Below are 20,036 nucleotides of genomic sequence, written 5' to 3'. Positions count from 1 at the left end.
GGGGCCTGGCTGTGAAACTTGATCCTTTCTCCAACTAGTGGCTCGAGTCTGTGGATACCGCATCCTGCATTATTGTTCTCTGCTTGTCTGTTCTGCTTCCCTTATGCTAAAAATACACATGGCTTTGGATTTGCATAAAGCAGGATTACATGGGGCCTTACATTGGAGTTCCCAGGCCAATGTGAAAGGAGAAAGACCCAGAGTGGAGAGCTATCGATTATGTGGGTTGTAAGGATGTGGCAAACTAACCCCTGGAGTGTTGGCCTTTCCCTAAGGAAAACATCCCTCAGTTCACCAGATAACATGCACAGGGATTTTGCTGCTGTATTAATCCTCACTGAAATATCCTTCCATCTCAGTGTTCGAAGAGCTGGGCTGCATGTTCCCTCTGAACCCAGTATGTGAATAGCAGCGCTGCACCCTCTCTGTGCTGCCTGTATACAGATATTAGCACTATCCTGAGTGACTGCATGTACAAACCTACTTTGTTTCTCTTTCTTCTCAGGTATTGTTATGTGTGACCCTGTAATTCCAGTGGATAGAACTCTGATCCCCTCTCCACCACCTCGCCCCAAAAACCCTGTGTTTGATGATGAGGAGAAATCCAAGGTAAAGTGAAGGCTGGAATCTTGATACCCACCAACAAAACAAAACAACTTAAAGTAAAAGGAAGTGCTCTGACTCAGCTCTAATCTGCTGGTATGTGGGCCTGATTTCACTTGGACTGTGGGTTTGATTCTTACCACTTGGAGATTCAGAGTTGAAATCCTGAGTTAGAGACCATCTCAGTGTTGTCACTGTCTGGCCATTTCTAGTTAAGTCGCTCTCCAACTGCTGTAATGGAGGAGAGGAAAAGCTTTTCACCTTTCTGCACCGGGAGGAATTCTTGTCTAGTATCAGAAAGTCTCCAAGATCCCAATGTGCTTGTACTGTACATGAATGAAAATCTGGTAATTTAACAAAAACCAAAATAGCAAATCCATTGAATGACTCCTAAGGAAGTTACTGTAGTTGGAAAAGCTTTGACCTAAGTCTGCTTTCTCTGAACTGTCCACTTCCCTTTCTCCAGTGCAGCAGCCATTGGATACATGATCTTTCTGCCTCCGTTTATTAAGACGCTACTTTTCCCTAAAAAGTTCTCTTCTCTTCTTACAGCTTTTAGCCAAACTGTTAAAAAGCAAAAACCCAGATGACTTACAAGAGGCGAACAAGCTTATTAAATCAATGGTAAAAGAGGTAAGAAAACACAATAGAATTATTTAAGAAACCCTGTAGTAATGATCATTATCAGGGGCTTGCTTTGTCATTTGTAAACATTTTAACACCAGCTGGTACACAGCTTTAGTGACTCGTGAACAGCAGAATCGCTGGACTTGTTCTTTCACTCTCCATTAGTATTGCACTAGTTCAACTATTTAAACCGGCCTGCTCATCTGTGCTTGAAGCTTTGGGGACTGAATGACTCAAGGGAATTAGCAATGAAGTCTAGAACCTTTCACCTTTAGGATTGCCAGTCACATCCAGTCCGTAGTAACTGAAAGTTGATATCATCCAGTGGCTGTTGAGTGGGCTGTGTGAAATGAATTTGTTGGTGAGTTTCACTCTGGGTCCTAGTTAGCAGGTGTTTGCATCACAAAACCTCTATAGCTGGTTCCCTAGTTGGAATATAATAGCAGAAAGGGCAAGGATCAAATGAACCATGGGGAATGAACTACCTTCTCACTCCTCAAGGGGGCACTCTGCATCAGGGATTGGTGAGGGAGAAGCTTGAATTGCTGCTGTCTTTGTAATATCTGATCTATGGATACAGAGGACTGTCTCCAGGGTCGTCAATCTGGCACTTATCGCAAGTTGTCTACATGCACATATACATCCAACCCTACCTATTAATGAAATTCTGATGTGTCCATCCACTCCAGTATCCAGGCGTCATGGAGTTCAAGTGACCCAATGTTGTTCTGGCAAGGAGAAATACAGTTTCTAATTTGGAGAGAATACAAGTCACTGGAATCTCTTTTCTGTATAAGTTAACCCTGCTCCCATGCAACTGTAGGCATCACATTGAGGGGTCTCCCTTATCTTTGGTGGAGAGCATATGTCATAAATATAAGGGGAAGGGTAACCACCTTTCTGTGTACAGCATTATAAAATCCCTCCTGGCCAGAGGCAAAACCCTTTCACCTGTAAAGGGTTAAGAAGCTAAGATAACCTCGCTGGCACCTTACCAAAATGACCAATGAGGAGACAAGATACTTTCAAAAGCTGGAGCGGGGGAAGAAACATAGGGTCTGTCTGTCTGTGTGATGCTTTTGCCGAGACCCGGTCAGGAATGCTCTTCAGAACTTCTGTTAAGTTAGTAAGTAATCTAGCTAGAAATGCATTAGATTTCCTTTTGTTTAAATGGCTGGTAAATAAGCTGCAGTGAATAGAATGTATATTCCTATTTTTGTGTCTTTTTGTAACTTAAGGTTTTGTCTAGAGGGATTCTCTATGTTTTGAATCTGATTACCCTGTAAGGTATTTACCATCCTGATTTTACAGAGGTGATTCTTTTACTTTTTCTTTAATTAAAATTCTTCTTTTAAGATCCTGATTGCTTTGTCATTGTTCTTAAGAGCCAAGGGTTTGGGTCTGTGTTCACCTATGCAAATTGGTGAGGATTTTTATCAAGCCTTCCCCAGGAAAGGGGGTGTAGGGCTTGGGGGGATATTTTGTGAGGAAGACGTCTCCAAGTGGGCTCTTTCCCTGTTCTTTGTTTAACACGCTTGGTGGTGGCAGCATAGGGTTCAAGGACAAGGCAAAAGTTTGTACCTTGAGGAAGTTTTTAATCTAAGCTGGTAAGAATAAGCTTAGGGGGTCTTTCATGCAGGTCCCCACATCTGTACCCTAGTATTCAGAGTGGGGAAGGAACCTTGACAGCATACATGCCTAATTAGAATGGGTTAGAAATTTTCTGACAAAATGTTTTTGGAATGGAAAATGCCAATTTGTTGAAAGTGAATCATTTTGCGGAAACGTGTTGATTTCAACAAAATTTTGTTTAGGGAAAAAACAGAATGGAGCATTCCAATATTCCAATTCTTACTCTTCGGAACGGAATGTTTTGATTTTCTATTTCAAAATGCCTTTTTGTTTAATTTTAAAAAATATTATGTTGTGTAATATAACATTTTAAAAAGTCAAAATGGGAACAAAACATTTCAATTGACCCTAAACAATTTTGTTTTTAAATTTCTTTCACAAGAAGTTTTGAATTTGTTTTGGTTTTGTTCTGTGTCAGAATGGAAGGCTTTTTTGAAATTGCAGAATTTCCAGCAAAATAGAAAATCTAGTTCCTGCCCAGCTCTATTTCAAATACGCATCAGCATTTCATCTGATGCGACTCACAGCTGAGCTCCTGCTGTTGAGATCTTGTGGGAAGATTCACTCTCCTCTTTTTGTTTTAAACCTTGAAGGATGAGGCTCGGATCCAGAAGGTGACAAAACGCATGCACACTCTAGAGGAAGTGAATAACAATGTGAAGCTGCTGAATGAGATGCTGCTTCACTACAGCAAAGAGGACTCGTCGGAGGCTGATAAGGAGCTCATGAAGGTGAGTACAAGCTCATCGCTCTGCATAGGAGTCCTTCAGCATTTCCTTCTTCCAGACTTTATGGAGCTTTACCTTTGCACAAAGTTGCAAATACGCAGAACAAAGTGGTCAATGATATGAAGAGCAGCAACCAGAGCTGAGAGCAATCTATGGGAACAATCAGCTGGAGATGATAATACTATGTACTTAACACTTTTCAGCTGAAGGACTCAAAGTTCCTTGTAAAGAAGCAGGCACTATCTCTGTTTACAGGTGGTGAAAGTGAGCACACCAAGAATGCATGACTTGTTGAAATCACACAGTGTGTCAGTGGCAGAATCAGGAAGTCACATTTTCTGATTCCCAGTGCCACTGGCCATTCTGCTTGTGGTGGAAAAAGTCATCTCTCAAAGGACCATATTCAAATAAACTTACAATCTTTGATCCAAACAAAAAGGTTTCCTTCCCTTCAGGGGAAGAGCTTGTCGACACTGTATTTAATGGAGAGAGCACCAAGAAAATAATAATCGAAAAGGACCGTAAAGATTGGTTTAATTTCTATAATAGACACAGATTTTTAATCCACCAGGGGTTCTCCGTGGCTGTACATGCAAATTTCACTCTATAATATAAAAAATAAAAATGATACATACATGAGCACCTCAGGTGATGGTAAAAAAACCCCACAACTAATTCAGAAACTTGCCCTTCCTTGAACCCATCTCCACCAGAGTGGAGGTAGTGACCTGTGTGCTCATGGACCACTCCCTGGACTGAAGACAGGAATTTTGGTTATGGCACTGACTGGGACTAAAGAGATCTGGATTCAGTTCCCAGCTCTGACTTTGAGTAAGTCATGTGGTTTCCTTGTGCCCAGTTCCCCACCTGTAAAATGGGGATGACCATACTTCCGTTCTTCCAATTAGATCGTAGGCTCTTTGGGGCAGGGAGTGTACAGCACCTAGCACAATGGGACCCCATCCTCATTTGGGGTCTTAAGGAGCTACTGTAGCAGAGATGATGATTAAAATAGTCCAGCATATGGAGTACAAAGAGAATTAAGTATAAATGCCAATAGCATGGAGGACTGATGATATCAGTGGCAGGCCATGACATTTGTAATAAGACATGCAACAACTCACTTGCATGCCTTATGTGGTCCAAATGGTGTCCTCCATTCAGCATGACCTTCCAAGTACAGCAAGCTTTACAAAATGGCATCCCCCTTGGGGGCTGGACAGAATAGTCCTGCGATCTGCCAGTGGGACAATGCACAACTAGTTGGGCATGTAGTGTGTGCCTTGTGTACATAGCATGCCACTGGCTGGTATTCATCTTTATTATACTGAGAATGTAGATCGGGTTGGTCTCCTTATGCTGCTAAAATGGTGAATAGCTCCCTATGGGACTGGGAAAGGGGAATTTGGACACCTAGTTGGACCAGCACTCGCATCAAGAAAAGACTCTGGGTCTCCCTTCATACTGGGACTTCCATGCGGATGAATCATTTCATGCTGACTGCAAGAGCAGGGTTTGTTGCTGTCAATGGCTTTTGGCTAATAAGATGCTTTCTCCTGATCTCTCTTCCCAGGAGCTCTACGAAAGGTGTGAAACCAAAAGACGGATGTTATTCAAACTGGCCAGTGAAACAGAGGATAACGACAGCAGTTTGGGTAAAACAACCATCTCCCCTTTTTGGTGGGAAGGGTATGTGGCTTAAGGAGGAGTTTGCAGCCAGGCTGGTGTGGCCAGTAACTGTGCAGGGATACAGCAAGGGGGATATTAATGTTACATTACTTCTTTCCGTGCTTCCATGGATGTGAGTGGCCTCTAACAGGCAGATAAAAACCCAAGGCCCTTAAAGCTTACAATCTAAATTAGAGCAGGGCCCTGGCAGTAAGAATTGGTAGGGAGGGAGGCTGTGTGGGAAACGATCTCAGTGAACACAAGGTAGGGGGCATACGGCTCTTAGAGGAGGGGAGATGTCCCTATGGGAGCTAATCACTGAGTTGTTATTATTTATTACAGCAGTGCCTCAGGGCCAGCTGAGAATGGGGCCCCATTGTGTGAGGTGCTGCACAGACAGCCCCTGCCCTGAAGAACTTGCAGTCTAAATAATGGGTTGTTGTTGATGATGATTATTGAGCATCCAAAGCAGTAGAGAGAGCAAAGTGACTGAAATCTCTACTGGAGTTTTTGCCTCTCTCCCACATCTAGGGGAAATTCTGCAGGCCAGTGACAATTTATCCTGGGTAATAAATTCCTATAAAAAAATAATCGAGGGTCAAGTCATCAATGGTGAAGTGGATATCCCGACACTGTCTGCAACAGAAGGTGAGTAGCCATCTGTTTGGTTCTGTTTTGAATCCTGTCATTTTGAATTTCCTCTTGTGAAGGGTGTCCAATTAATTGCAGTAAAGGACAGTATTATCAGCTGTTTGGGCTAAAATCTGCCCAGGTAGGAATGACAAATCAGCTCCCAAACAGCAGCCATGATGGACACACGGATGAGTTTATAATTCTAGCCACCGGTGACAATGCTTTGACTTGGGAGGCTCTGCCATTTGCACTGCTGGCTTTTTAATAATGAAACTTTATGACTTGTGACGTTCTGACTAAGCAGACCTGCATGTGACCTTGGCTTTCCTGTCTGGATTACTAACAGCTGATGTGGAATGCAACCTTTTAGTTAGATTATTCAACCGTCCTGGCCCCACCTGAAGGGTTAAATACCATCAGGGGAGAAGTTAACATACATTTATTGTTTATCTTATTCTCTGTGCTTAAATGTAAGGTTGGGAGCATTATCTAAGGGATTGGAGCAGGGCCTAGGAGTCGAGGGATGTGGGTTCTGTTTCTGGCTCTGCTAGCAACTCAGTTTGTGAATTTAGGCAAGTCCCTTATGCTGCCACTATCTGCCTCAGTTTCCCCATCAGGAAAATGGGACTAACAATAGCCACTTCTCTGGGGTGCCATGAGGCATAATTATTGTTTGGAAAACACTCTTAAGATTCTTGGATGAAAAACATGAGGGAAATGATCGTTGTACAGAATGGTGTCCCTTGTCACAAGGAAGAGTGAGGATTTGCTTGTGATGAACTTGAAGGGGACTCTGGACACAGAGAAAGCCCGTAGTTCTTTTTGGCTCGCTAGTAACACCTTGACTGAGTGTAACCTGTGCTGCCTATTGTCACCACACTGGGTCTCCCAAGTTCTAGCCAGAGCTAAGCAGGCATGGAAAGGATTGCCAACTACACTACACATAGTACATGCAGTGGAGAGAGCAGTGGCTGGATTGGGCTCCTCTTTTTATACAGAAGTTTCCTAACTATACAGTGTCCAGCTCAGTAGCAGTGTAACAGCAAATCCTCCAGTGGAAAGTATCTAGGTTTCCTTTCTTCTGCCGAGTCCAAAATTCTGATTAAAAGAGAAACTCCCTTACCCAGAGCATCTCTCTGATAACTTTGCCCTGGCTATTGCCTTCACATTGTTCAGAGCCTTTGCTCCAGCTGACTGCAGTCCCTCTTATAATTTTTCTCCCCATCTCTGCAGGGAGCGATCCCACCAGTAATCTCAGTGCGCTCATTGACCTCGCTGGCATGGACATCTCCAGCACCCCGCCACCACCAGTGCCACCTGCAACACTAACGCTAGTGCCGACACAAGCTTCATCAGAAATCCCCATCCTCCCACCTCCTCCCCAAAAGTTTGGTCACTCGCGGAGCCGGTCCTCCAGCCAAGCAGAAGCTCCTCTGACTCATCAGAGCAGCACGGCCAGTTCCCTCTTCTTGCTGGATGAGGAGCTGCTGTGTTTAGGTAAGAGGCTGGTGTGGCTAGGGTATGTTCTGGGGAAAGGGTTTTATCATGGAGCTTGGTTCTTGAGCTGGGCTGCAGAGAACAGTGTATCAGTACTAGCCATAGATTGCCAATTCTGTGGTTTCTTATTCTGGTTTGTTTTGGATGTCGTCCTCCACTGGACACCTAAGAAGCTCCCTCCACAGAATGGCCCTGTGAATGGGAATTTGGCAGTAGGCTAGAGTTAAAACCTCTGGAGACTCTTCCTGAAATAGGGGTAGGTCACAAATGCAGTGACTTTGTTGTAATCCCAGTCTAATCTCTGCGGGTGCTTGTCGACATCAGAAAACCACCACCACACTTGGTTACAAGTTTCAGGACTGAAATAGCAGTGGGTGCTATGGTTAGAAGAAAAGTGCATTAGCAAATCTGCATACAGCAGCCTGCACAGTACGTGCCTTTGGGACTCTGATACTGAATAACAGAGGATGCTACAGGTCAGGAAACAGGAACATTGGAAGTGCTGCATGGAGAAGGTTGCTGGTGTGGCTAGGGTATGTTCTGGGGAAAGGGTTTTATCATGGAGCTTGGTTCTTGAGCTGGGCTGCAGAGAACAGTGTATCAGTACTAGCCATAGATTGCCAATTCTGTGGTTTCTTATTCTGGTTTGTTTTGGATGTCGTCCTCCACTGGACACCTAAGAAGCTCCCTCCACAGAATGGCCCTGTGAATGGGAATTTGGCAGTAGGCTAGAGTTAAAACCTCTGGAGACTCTTCCTGAAATAGGGGTAGGTCACAAATGCAGTGACTTTGTTGTAATCCCAGTCTAATCTCTGCGGGTGCTTGTCGACATCAGAAAACCACCACCACACTTGGTTACAAGTTTCAGGACTGAAATAGCAGTGGGTGCTATGGTTAGAAGAAAAGTGCATTAGCAAATCTGCATACAGCAGCCTGCACAGTACGTGCCTTTGGGACTCTGATACTGAATAACAGAGGATGCTACAGGTCAGGAAACAGGAACATTGGAAGTGCTGCATGGAGAAGGTTGCCTGTGTGTGCAGGACATACCTGCATTAGATCATTGAGGCTGTGGCTGATCATTGACACGGAATGTGCATGTCTCTTTAATGAAGCTTTCAAACTGTACAGAGTTGAACTGAGTAGTTTTACCACAGTGGTGAAACACCCTATAGGAGGTGGGAGAGGGTTAGAAAAACTAGCCGTCGAGCTCCCCTTCTTATTGCCTCTTGACTTTAATGTTGAGAATTTTTGCAATTTTATTCCAGTATCCAAATCTTTTCTTCTGCATTCAGGCCTGAATGACCCAGCCCCCAGTACAGTGAAAGAGTCGACGGAAAACAACCAGTGGAATATGTTCCAGGTACGAAGAGAGAGATTTATTGACAGAAAGACTGTCATTGTGGGAGATCTCTGAGCACTCTCGATGTATGCTTTTACCATATCCTGTGGGAGTGCTCACACGCAGGCCAGAGATGATAACTTCCAGACGTGAAGGCCTGTGTCTTGCCTCTGGCCTTGTGTAACTGGGATATCTGAACCAGTACAGAGAAGATATCTCTGCTTTCACTTTCCTTCTTTGTATGTGCTGCTTTTTGGTATCTTAACAAACCTTGATACAAAAGCTACCCTTTCACATGGGGAGGATGTCGGTAAGACTAGACTGAATAGAAACACAAGGGATGCACCCAGTTTGCAAGGGAATAGCTGTATTCTGGACTGAATACACTCGGAGGCCAAAGGCAGAGTCCATCGTCCCAGGAAACTGGGACTGCTGAATGAACAGTTAGCACCCTTCAGTTGTTGCTACGCTGAAATGTACTGTCCATCTTCTCTCCCCTCTGCTCTGGCTATTTACTCCTGAGGGCATTCTGCGCCAAAAAATTAAATTCCGTGCCAAAAAAATAAAAATTTTGCATACAATATTTTAAAATTCTGCAAGTCCCGTCTTCCCCAGCACAGCCAGGACTAGTAGCTGAGCTCAGTGCAGGGTAGGAGCCACCAGCCAGGTCTTCCCCAGTCCTGCCCCCTGCGATTTACCACTCTGCTGGCTGCCCTGGGCACCCAAAACATACTGCTGGGGAGGGTTGGATGACCGCTCTTGTGGCTTCCCTTTGCTTCCCTGTCAGAAAGTCATTTTTCTGCATGAAAGCAAAGAAATCTGCGGGGAACATCATTTCTGCGCATGCACAGTGGCACAGAATTCCCCCAGGAGTAGGCTATTGTAAGTTTCTCTGCTCTGTTAGGATACTGCCCTTAGGAATCCCCATCCAAATGCCCATAATAAACATGGCCACCTCAACTTCTGACTCCTCCCCACTTAGCTCCTTTCCACTAGTAGTATCCAGTCGAGCACAGCACCATATGCTGTCAAGTAAACTACAAATTGGATGTAGTCCAACAGATGCAACATATTCTTCTGCTTGCTTCCTCCCCCTTCATGTCCTAATGGGTAAGGCCTATATCAATGAGTTACCATGGTATCTAAGGCATGGCAGGAATTAATAGCATGCACCTGTCCCCTCTGTTGCAGAATGACCAAATGGACCTTGACTTCTTTAGTCCGAAGCTGGTGACTGTCGGCTGCAATACTGCAGTGAACCCTCTTCTTCATCACACATCACAGTCTGTGTGTGGAACATCAGCGCCTCTGCCTTCCACTTTCACAGCCTCTCATATCCCTGCACCTAATACAGCCCCGTTCTTGTTCTCTGCTGGACCAGCAGCCCCTCTGGGCCCGCCAAAGACTATGCCAGTTCAGTACCTCAGTTCAGCCGTGGGAGACAATGCTTTGCATAAGATGGATGCACTGGGACATCTTCTTGAAGAGGTCAAAGGGTAAAAGTCCTGGATTTTGCTTCCTCTCTCCCGTTTGAAAGTTATCCTTGCTATAGCTGTCAGGTTGGCAATAAGGATGTCCTGTTTCTCACTCTAGTTTGATGGAAGTTTACTGTTGGATAGTGATGGTCTTACATTTATTTAGCATCTCTCCTCTTGAAGGATCTCAAGCACTTTACAAACTGATATACAAATTATACCCAAAGGTCACTGACCCACCACTGAAATGCAGCCATCTCAGTGGTGAAGCACAGCATCTGCTTTGCACTGCACAGCTACACTACACAATGGTTTAGGTAGGCAGATTGGTAAGTTGACCAGAACACTGGGGCTAACAGGGCCTACTCTTGTGAAAAGTGCCCTGAGATCCTTAAATGACCGTAAGTGACCAGGACCCTTGTTTTCATCTCATCTTCCAGCAGTATTGGGTCCCAGCACAATGCTGAGGCACTGGCTCATTGCTGATTTGGAGAGGAGTGACACCTCCCAAATCACCACCACTCCCTGAAACATTGCGTAATGTTCACCCAGCCCAACACTGCTCAACACAGAAGACTTTACAGTGTCACTGCACGAGGGTATGATTGCAGGCCCCTGGTTTCACTCTAGTGATTTGCCATTGTCTCTGGTAGTGCGGGAGATGGAGTGAAAGCCTGCTTCATGCTCAGTGCTGTCACTGCCACTTCCGCTAGCCAATATAGTTCTTAATTTGCCACTTCTGTTTTTGTCTCCCTCCTAGGCCTTCAGCCCAAGTGAAGTCAGCGCCCTCAGTATTCCACCCTGGGGTTACCTTGCCAGCCACTGTCACCTCTGCCCCTTTAATATCCACCACAGGATTGCCAGTTGCTGCTCCAGTGGCCCCTACTATTCCTTTTCCAAGCATCTGCACGGCAGGTTCAGGAAGCCCTCTATACCAGCCAGCTTCATTCCAACAGCAGGGCAGCCCTCTGAAAGGGCCTGATGCTTCTTTGGCCAATGTCCATGTTCCACTGGAATCCATTAAACCCAGTAAGTATCTCAGACCCTTTTCAGCCTGCTCCCAATCCTGGACTGTTGCTGTTCCAATACTCTAACTCTCAGACGTTGTCAGTTAGCGGTATAGGGCCAAATTCTCTCTGTAGCACCCAGATAACACTGAAGCATGTCTATGGGGTTGCAGGGATGGAACTGAGAGCAGAATCCAGCCCTCAGCACAGACCGTATTTAGGGAGGCTATGCAACCAGTTCTGGTTGTAGCTTTCTGGTTCCCAAGGATGGGGCTGTTGGCAGCTAAGCATGGAATGGACTTTCTTTCACGTGGTCCTGTCCTGCCCACAATACAATATGTGCAAAAGTTTGTAGGGTCTCAGGCCAGGGTTTTATGGCCAACTCTTTCCAACCAGCAAGAGAATCAAGAGGTTTTTAAGTCCCTTAATTTGAAACTACTGTTTCTCCTTGGAATCCCCTGCCTGTGTTCTCGGTATACTGCCGTATGCGTACAATAGAGCCGACAGTTGCCTCTGAGATTGTGCTGCCACTTACAGTGCTGGAGTGCTCTGAAACAACACACTGCAACGTGCCACTCAACCCAGGTGCTAAGAGCCTCACTCCTGATACTGCAAACCGTGGTTAGCTTTGAGCCAGGGTCCCTACTGTGTAGCAGTGCTGTCATCTTGACACACACCCCACTATGTTTCTTGCCTGTGCGACTGCCATTACACACCTCCACTGTGTTTTACCTAAAAACCATCTGGCTATGTTAAAGCCCAGTCCAGCCCTAGCTAAGCAGGAAAGCGACATGCAGGGTGTCTGTGCTGATGAACAGGCGATTGGACTTTGGGTAAAGTAGGTTGTTGTTGCATTCAGAGCACAAAACGTTTTGCTTTTCCTACCACATATATAGTCTTGTGTTTCTCTTCCCCTTCCCTCCGTCCCCAGGCCGTGCTCTTCCAGTGACAGCCTACGATAAGAACGGGTTCAGAATCCTCTTACACTTTGCCAAGGAGTGCCCACCGGGGAGGTCAGACGTGCTGGTTGTGGTGGTGTCCATGTTAAACACAGCACCTCTTCCTGTGAAGAACATTGTACTGCAGGCTGCAGTACCAAAGGTAGGGACACACAGACTCAAAGATAGATTGGGATCATACTTCGACACAATGGGTGTGAGCTCTGGGACTCAGACATGACATTACAATACTAGCTTTTCTTGGGCCTCTACTCTTTCTGCTTCCAAAGAGCCCTAGAAGAGAGGAGAGACGGTCTCTGTGTATCCTAAGTAACATACAGCAACAGATACTGCTGGTAGGGAGCATGTTCCCCCTGCAGGGTAAGGTCAGCTCATAGCAGCATCAGGGATCCTGTTAAAACTTGGCTAACAGTTGTGGTGTAGCTGAGAGCTACCCATGTCCCTGTAACTGGGTTAAAGCCTCAGCTTCCTGACAGCACGATCAACAAATGGAATAAACTCCCAAATGGTGGGTTTAAACCCCATTGAAAGGGACATTTAAAACTAAACTGGACATTCGACCAGAAAATATACAATGGGGAATAATCCTGTCCTGGCCAGGATTGAACTAGAAGATCTAACAAGGCTTTTCCTCTTGTCTTTTCTGATCACATTGGGGCAATGATCCCATGTTCTGAAATCCCTCCTCCACCAACGTCAGAGAGTGTCATTCAACAGAATAGGAAAGCTGGCTTCTAAAATGCAGACACAAAGCAAATGGTTCGGGGGGGGGTGTCCAGTTTACAGAAGGGGATTGAAAGACATAGAGCCCCAGTGGAAGTAGCTCCTGGTCATGTTTTTAGAAAGGGGAAGAGACAAAAACGAGACAATTTCAGGGGCTAATATTATTTTGCGCTGTGCCCTGGGAGTGGTTTCAATGTGAGCTTTTGATTTTTGCCCCTCTCTAGTTTTGGATGCCTGATTATAGTGTTTGAACATCAGCTCGGAGCTTGGTTGTATTCTGTCTGCATTGGCTAAGGCAGTGGTTTTGAAACTTTTTTTCTGGCGATCCAGTTGAAGAAAATTGTTGATGCCCGTGACCCAGCAGAGCTGGGGATGAGGGGTTTTGGGTGTGGGAGGGGCTCAGGATTGGGGCACGCGGCTGAGAGCTGTGGGATGGGGCTGGGGATGGGTTTGGGGTGCATGAGGGGGCTTTGGTTTGGGAGGGCTCAGGGCTGGGGCAGGGGGTCAGGGTGCAGGAGGGGGTCAGGTCTCTGGACTGGGGGTGCAGGCTCTGGGCTGGGGCTGGGGATGAGGGGTTTGGGGTGGCGTGGGGTTGGGGCTTACCTCAGGCGGCTCCCCATCAGCAGCGCAGCGGGGGTGCTAAGGCAGGCTTCCTGCCTGTGCTGGCACCACAGACCGTGCTGCACCCCGGAAAAGGCCAGCAGCAGGTCCAGCACCTAGGCAGAGGTGCTCTCACCCGCAGGCACCGCCCCCTACCTCCCATTGGCCAGTTCCTGGCCAATGGGAGTGTGGAGCTGGTGTTCGGGGTGGGAGCAGCATGGGAAGCCCCGTGGCCTCCCTCCCGCCTAGGAGCCGGACCTGCTGCTGTCTGCTTCTGGGGCACAGCGTGGTGTCAGAACAGGTAGGGACTAGCCTCCCTTAGCCAGGCAGCACCGCCGACGGGACTTTGAATGGCCCGGTTGGTGGTGCTGACCAGAGCCACCACGACCCAGTGCCTCACATTCCGCAACCCAGTTTGAAAACCACTGGGATAGGGAATCTGTATTAAAATCTTTCCAAGGACACCGCTGTGCTAGAAAGGTGCTGTCATGGTTTTCCCAGCCAGTGCATTATCTCCGTGTTGATTTATTTTAGTATGTGCCTATGACTATATGCTCAGTATAGACCAGGCTTATCTGTGTCCCCTGCTCCTCCCAAATGAACACTTGCTCATGTACACAGCTTGGGTGTGCACCCTGTGCGTAAACCCTTTGTTACCCCAGCGCAGGTCATGGTACCTGAGGGTTCCTTTTGTTTCACATTTGCAGTCCATGAAAGTGAAGTTGCAGCCACCCTCGGGTACAGAACTTTCTCCATTCAACCCCATCCAGGCACCCGCTGCCATCACCCAAGTCATGCTGCTGGCAAACCCTGTGAAGGTGAGAGGGGCTCAAAACTTCAGCAAAAGTGACTTCTCTTGTTGTTTTACGAATCTGATGAGGATCAAATTCCATGTGGGTTTAGACTAAATATTTGTACAAGCGTGATTGTCTGTCCCCAAAGAGGAATTACCCTGGAGTGCTGTCTTGAGGCAGAGTGAGATTAATCATCGCAGAGGAGTATGTTGGTATATTAGCAGTATCTCACCCCAGGGACAGAGAGTCAGGGGAGGGAGAGATGGACTGTGCTTTTGCCTCACTCCACAGCAATCCTTCTAGATCAGTTCCTGTACAATTCCCCATAATGTTAACACTTCAGTGGCAAGGAACAGTTAGGGCTCCACCAGGGACTCTTCCCTCACCCCTTATGGGATAACATTCACGTGACTATATATGGTGATAGTTTACAGGGTGACATGAATTGTAAGAAGTGATCGGGTATAATAGAAATATTATTGCTTTATTGAGTTTGTAACCAGACTAAGTTGACCTAATAGCACCTAGAAAGGTCCTTCTCCCCTGTACCTTTGCGATATTAACTGAAGTTTAATTATGACCACTTAAATAACATAGTTAACCCCCTCTCTTCTGATCATCATACTAGAAGCATTCAGCTATCATATTTACCTGGAGCACCTTGCTATCCCAGTTGTGTGCTATCTATTTGAATAAGATGTTCCAAAACCAGATACTCAACACAACTAATATTAACAAGGGGGAAGGAACACAAGCCACAGTAGGGAAATAATAGGTTAACAAATATTTAGAGAAGTTAGATATATTCAAGTCAGCAGGGCCTTATGAAATGTATTCTAGGGCTCTTAAGGAACCAGCTGAAGCAATTTTGGAGCCATTAGTGATTATCTTTGAGAACTCATGGAAGAAGGGTGAGAACTCATGGAAGAAGGGTGAGGACTGGAGAAGGGCGAACATAATACCTTTAGAAAGGGGAACAAAAAGGCCCCAGGGAATTATAGACCAGTCAGCCTAAATTTGATACTTGGAAAGATACTGGAACAAATTATTAAACAATCAGATTGTAATTACCAAGAAGGTAATAGGGTTATAAGGAATAGCCAGCATGGATTTGTCAAGAACAAATCAGGCCAAACCAACCTAATTTCCTTCTTTGACAGGGTTACTGGCCTAGTGCGTGCGGGAGAAGCATTAGTCATGGTATATCTTAATTTTAGTAAGGCTTTTGACACAGTCCCACATGACATTCTCATGAGCAAGCTAGGGAAATGTGGTCTAGATTAAATTACTGTGAGGTGGGTGCACAACTGCTTGAAAGACCATACTCAAATAGTAGTTATTAATGGTTCACTGTCAAACTGGGGAGGGGACACATATGGGGTCCCCAAGGGTCAGTTCTGGGTCCATTACTATTCAATATTTTCATTAATAACTTGGATAATGGAGTGGAGAGTATGCTTATAAAATTTGCAGATGACACAAATCTGGAAGGGGTTGCCAGTACTTTGGAGGACAGGCTTAGAATTCAAAACGATCTTGACAAATTGAGAGAGTTTGTCTGAAATGAACAAGATTAAATTAAATAAAGACAAGTGCAAAGTACTACACTTAAGAAGCAAAAATCAAACGCACAGCTACAAAATGGGGAATAACTGGCTAGGTAGTAGCACTGCTGAAAAGGATCTGGGGGTTATAGTGGATCACATTTTGAATAGGAGCCAACAATGTGATGCCGTTGTGGAAAAAAAGCTGCTATTTTTCTGGGGTACATGAACAGGACTATTGTATGTAAGACACAGAAGGTAATTTTTTCTCTCTACTCGGCAGTGGTGAGACCTCAGCTGGAGTACTGCATCCAGTTCTGGGTGCCACTCTTCAGGAAAGATGTGGACAAATTGGAAAGAATCCGAAGGAGAACAATAAAATGATGAAAAATTTAGAAAAGCCAATCTATGAGGAAGTGTTAAAAAACTGGGCATGCTTAGTCTTGAGACAAGAAAACAGAGGCGGGGCCTGATAACAGTATTCAAATGTGTTAAGGGCTGTTATAAAGAGGACAGTGATCAGATGTTCTCCATGTCCACTGAAGGTAGGGCAAGAAGTAATGGGCTTAATCTGCAGTAAGAGATTTACGTCAGATATTAGGAAAAACTTTCTAACTGTAAGGGTAGTTAAGTCTTGGAATAGGCTTCTAAGCAGTGAAATCCCCATCAATGGAGGTTTTTAAGAACAGGTTGGAAGAAACACCTCTCAGGGATGGTCTAGGTTTACTAGGTCCTTCCTCAGTACAGGATGCTGGATTCAATGACCTCTTGAGGCCCCTTCCAGCCCTACATTGCTAGAGTATATAAAGTTCAGAGTCTGAACTCAAGTAGTCTTTTGATTTTTCAGATAACCTGGACATTTGCTACTTACTATTTTTGAAGATTATGGTAAAAGTGGCATTTACAGCATCAGTTAAAAAGTGTTGGATCCCAAGGTACAAAGATAATGGGGTTTTGTTGGATTTCTATAAACTCACTTTGTGGAATATCTAGAAAAGCCATGTAACCAGGGGAAGGCAGATTTCTTTTTCCCTGGGTCATTCTCTAAGGAATAGGAATCTGTCAGGTTTTATCCTTCCTCTACATCCTGCAGTATAGTTTTGAAGCTTCATACTCTTTTAGCACTACTAAAGCATGTGTTCAGTAGGATCACTGGGAAGCAGCTGAACTACGAATGCTGGTCAGTGTATACAATGAATCTGTATTGCAATGTAAGTGCTTTTCTTCTGCTGTTTCACTCCAAGAGATGGATCTCTCATATTTACAAACTAAAGAATAAATAAATCAGCCTTATTAAGTATCCAGAAATGCTCCATTAACATATGCTGGCCCCTTACCCCATATGGTGTGTCCAGACAGAGCTGTTGTGGGCTCTAAAATGTTATTACAGAGAAGTGTGTCATTTGGAAGCACTACCATTGTTCTCCTGCTGCTACTGGTATCATGGCCTTCCTGCTCCAAGGCAGGCTGCTACTTTAACATCTTGTTTTTCTTCTTCCTTGCAGGAGAAGGTGAGGCTGAGGTACAGACTGACTTTCACTTTGGGAGACCAGCCCAGCACAGAAGTTGGGGAAGTGGATCAGTTTCCCCCAGTAGATCAATGGGGTAATCTATGACCCAGCGAGTCTGCCACAGTCTCCATGAGAGGACCAGGCAAGGATCCCAAAGGGACTGAAATGAATGTGGCGTGGAAGGGGCACACATGCTATCCACTGGTGATGTTTAGCTTTGTTTACATGTCCTGACCACTTCGCTTGTAGCTTTAGTCTGGAATGTTTTACCTCGGGTTGAAGTGGGCCCGGGGCATCTATGCCAAGAATGAACTGAGTGGCAGCCAGAGAGAGGCTTTGCTGGCTGCTTTATCTTGGCCTCTGGGTGAATCTGGTTCTATCTTCCACTTTGTTATTAAACTTGAAATTATGGTGTTCTGGAAGGGAGACCTGTAGCCAGAAGGGGACTGGTTGGCTTCCTCCCTTGCTCTTGTGCAGAGATGCCTACAGACTGGTAGGGTTATGATGCCATCCCGAGTTTCCTTGGTGCAGAGCCCTAATGTCTGTGCCTGCCCTAAGGCTATTGTCTCCTTGACACCAGAACTGAACCTTCTAGGCATGCTGTGCAGTAACCATTGGCTCCAAGATGGGAGGGTTTTTTTACAGTAAAATGACACTTCTTGCCCCCTCTGTTCTCCTCTCCAAGGGCCCGCCTAAGCCAGTGCTGCCCGTTCAGACAGTAATTGCACATTGTGTGACACTCTCTTTAGTTGCTTTCTTTTATTTTATACTTCCAGCTGCCTCTGCACTGTCTGTCTTCCAGGCAGCTTGTGCTAATTTTTGTACTCACATGCCTGTACTGAATATTCTTCTGCCTTCATCACATTCCATAGTATGGGGGAGAGGAAATGTGTGTAGCGAGGAGGTACAACCAACAGGGCCAAAGGGCTCCAGTTGTCTTTGACTGAGTGGGCAGCACAGGTTACACTGATAAAGGATGGCAACTACAGTGCAGCAGCCTCAGTGCAACCACTAATCAGGTGCAGAGGCTGGACCAGGGGTACGGAGAAAAGCCTCTCAGTTTCCCTTGTGCAGGCGGTATTATTATTAAAGTTGAATAGTGTGTTCTCTTAAAAAGACTAGGAATACAAGATGTAAATAGTAGAGCTATAGGACATCTACTGATAAGTGAGCAGATTGACAAAAGTAAGGCAGAATCCACGAGGCTGTGACGGTGCACTGCTGGGTTTAGAACCCTATTTTATTTGTTCCCAGTATTAAGTGGCTAAGTGCAATTGTCTCCACACGGGGAAAACCAACTGTATTTTTAAATCATGGGGCTCAGCCAAGTGAGCCCGCTATCTACATGACTTAGGAGACGTAGTTCAATACACTGAAAGTTTGATTCCAGCAGTCTCTCCCCCCACTCTTAATTTAAAACCTACACAATCCTTCAGTGACCTTTTAGCAAATTGTTTTAAAGAAGCATTTTTTCCTGTTTTAAGTCTGTAACTTTACACTCCTGTGAAGACAGCATGTGGGGTGGCTGTATGGAAACTTAATTACACTAGACAAAGTATTTCTAGCAGTGCAAGGTACAGGCAAACAGATCTTAAATGGTGAAGGGAATAGTCAGCCTGACTGTCCAGACTCAGTACAGCAGGAAGATACTCCAGCCTATTATAAGAATAAAGCTAAAATGAGGAAGTGCTGCTGGATTTAGTGGAGGTTATAAAACACATTACTGTAAGTAGAGCTCGGAATTCTTTCTAGCCATCTTATACTTTCCACTGTGGCTCCATGTTTTTCTTCAGAGTAGTGAGAAATACGAACCACAAGGAGACGTGAAAGACACAGCAGACGCCCTGATGCGAAGGGGGCACTAGCCCTTGAAAGGTAAGTGTAGAAGTAAAAATCCAAACTCAGCTTGCTGAATGTCAGCGCTGGTTTGGCACTCAGGACCAAGGCGTGTGGCCTCCTCACTTGTCTTTGAGTGGAAGATGCTCCTGGATCCTGATAAAAAAAGCAGCAGCTGTGTTCTTAAACTGATGGAAAGAGGTGGTGAGCAAGGAACAGTCTTTCTGCTTTCAACGTGGGCCTCACTGGCATTGTAGACAATACATTTAGGGGCTTCGCTTAGCTCTTTAAGTCTGCCCAGGTGCTGTAACGTATTGTTAGGAAGCAGATTTCACTGCTTTAGATGCCTAGAAGTGACTCTCACGGTGGCTGTGAGGAAATCAGAAGAGCACAAGTGCTTTCTGCAGAATGGCGTCATCCTCCTTGTTAACGGCACCGCAGTGCCCATGCTGTACAGTCAAAGGGCAAAGTACCATAGTCTCACTGTGGGGAAAAGTGTTGTACAAGCTTTGGAAATTAAACTATTTATGAATGTTACTTGTTCATAGGTTGAGGTTGCAGTTTCATACTGAGCCGTCATTGTAAATATGTCTCCAATGCATTTGTTTTGCTGCATGTTAAATAAACTGTTTTCCCTACTTTGCTCTGTGTGCCACACTTTGTGACAAACTAAGGAGTAGGTTGCCGTTTGTGGAAGCCAAGAGATTCAATCCACCAATCCCAAGGAGGTGGTGTCTGCTACATCCATCAGGTTTGAAAGGTGGGCTATTCAAATTCAGTTCTAGTTACAAGAGATGACACAACTGAAATGGTATCAGAGGCAAATGTTACACGTTTAGCTACTTGACTAACCATGT

At 45.3% G+C, this 20,036-nt stretch overlaps 1 protein-coding gene across 2 annotated transcripts in view; it reads left to right on the top strand.

Moving 5' to 3' along the window:
- The window catches only part of GGA3 (golgi associated, gamma adaptin ear containing, ARF binding protein 3), a 31,955-nt gene extending 12,138 nt beyond the window's left edge, over positions 1 to 19,817 (top strand). Inside the window, exons 6-18 of one of the 2 annotated variants that reach the window (XM_077834426.1) lie at positions 506 to 609; positions 1,156 to 1,236; positions 3,456 to 3,593; positions 5,164 to 5,245; positions 5,790 to 5,906; positions 7,125 to 7,388; positions 8,684 to 8,751; positions 9,922 to 10,226; positions 10,966 to 11,234; positions 12,144 to 12,313; positions 14,202 to 14,312; positions 17,338 to 17,485; positions 19,137 to 19,817. In XM_077834426.1, coding sequence (XP_077690552.1) covers positions 506 to 609; positions 1,156 to 1,236; positions 3,456 to 3,593; positions 5,164 to 5,245; positions 5,790 to 5,906; positions 7,125 to 7,388; positions 8,684 to 8,751; positions 9,922 to 10,226; positions 10,966 to 11,234; positions 12,144 to 12,313; positions 14,202 to 14,312; positions 17,338 to 17,448 — 1,820 coding nt within the window. In that variant the 3' untranslated portion in view covers positions 17,449 to 17,485; positions 19,137 to 19,817. Of the gene's footprint in view, positions 1 to 505; positions 610 to 1,155; positions 1,237 to 3,455; positions 3,594 to 5,163; positions 5,246 to 5,789; positions 5,907 to 7,124; positions 7,389 to 8,683; positions 8,752 to 9,921; positions 10,227 to 10,965; positions 11,235 to 12,143; positions 12,314 to 14,201; positions 14,313 to 17,337 lie in introns of both variants that reach the window. The other variant, XM_077834425.1, reaches the window with a different exon arrangement.
- The last annotated feature ends 219 nt before the right edge of the window (positions 19,818 to 20,036 follow it).

Source organism: Eretmochelys imbricata, chromosome 14 (assembly GCF_965152235.1).
Source record: "Eretmochelys imbricata isolate rEreImb1 chromosome 14, rEreImb1.hap1, whole genome shotgun sequence".
Classification (NCBI taxonomy): domain Eukaryota; kingdom Metazoa; phylum Chordata; order Testudines; family Cheloniidae; genus Eretmochelys; species Eretmochelys imbricata.
This window is presented reverse-complemented; position numbering and strand designations above follow the sequence as displayed.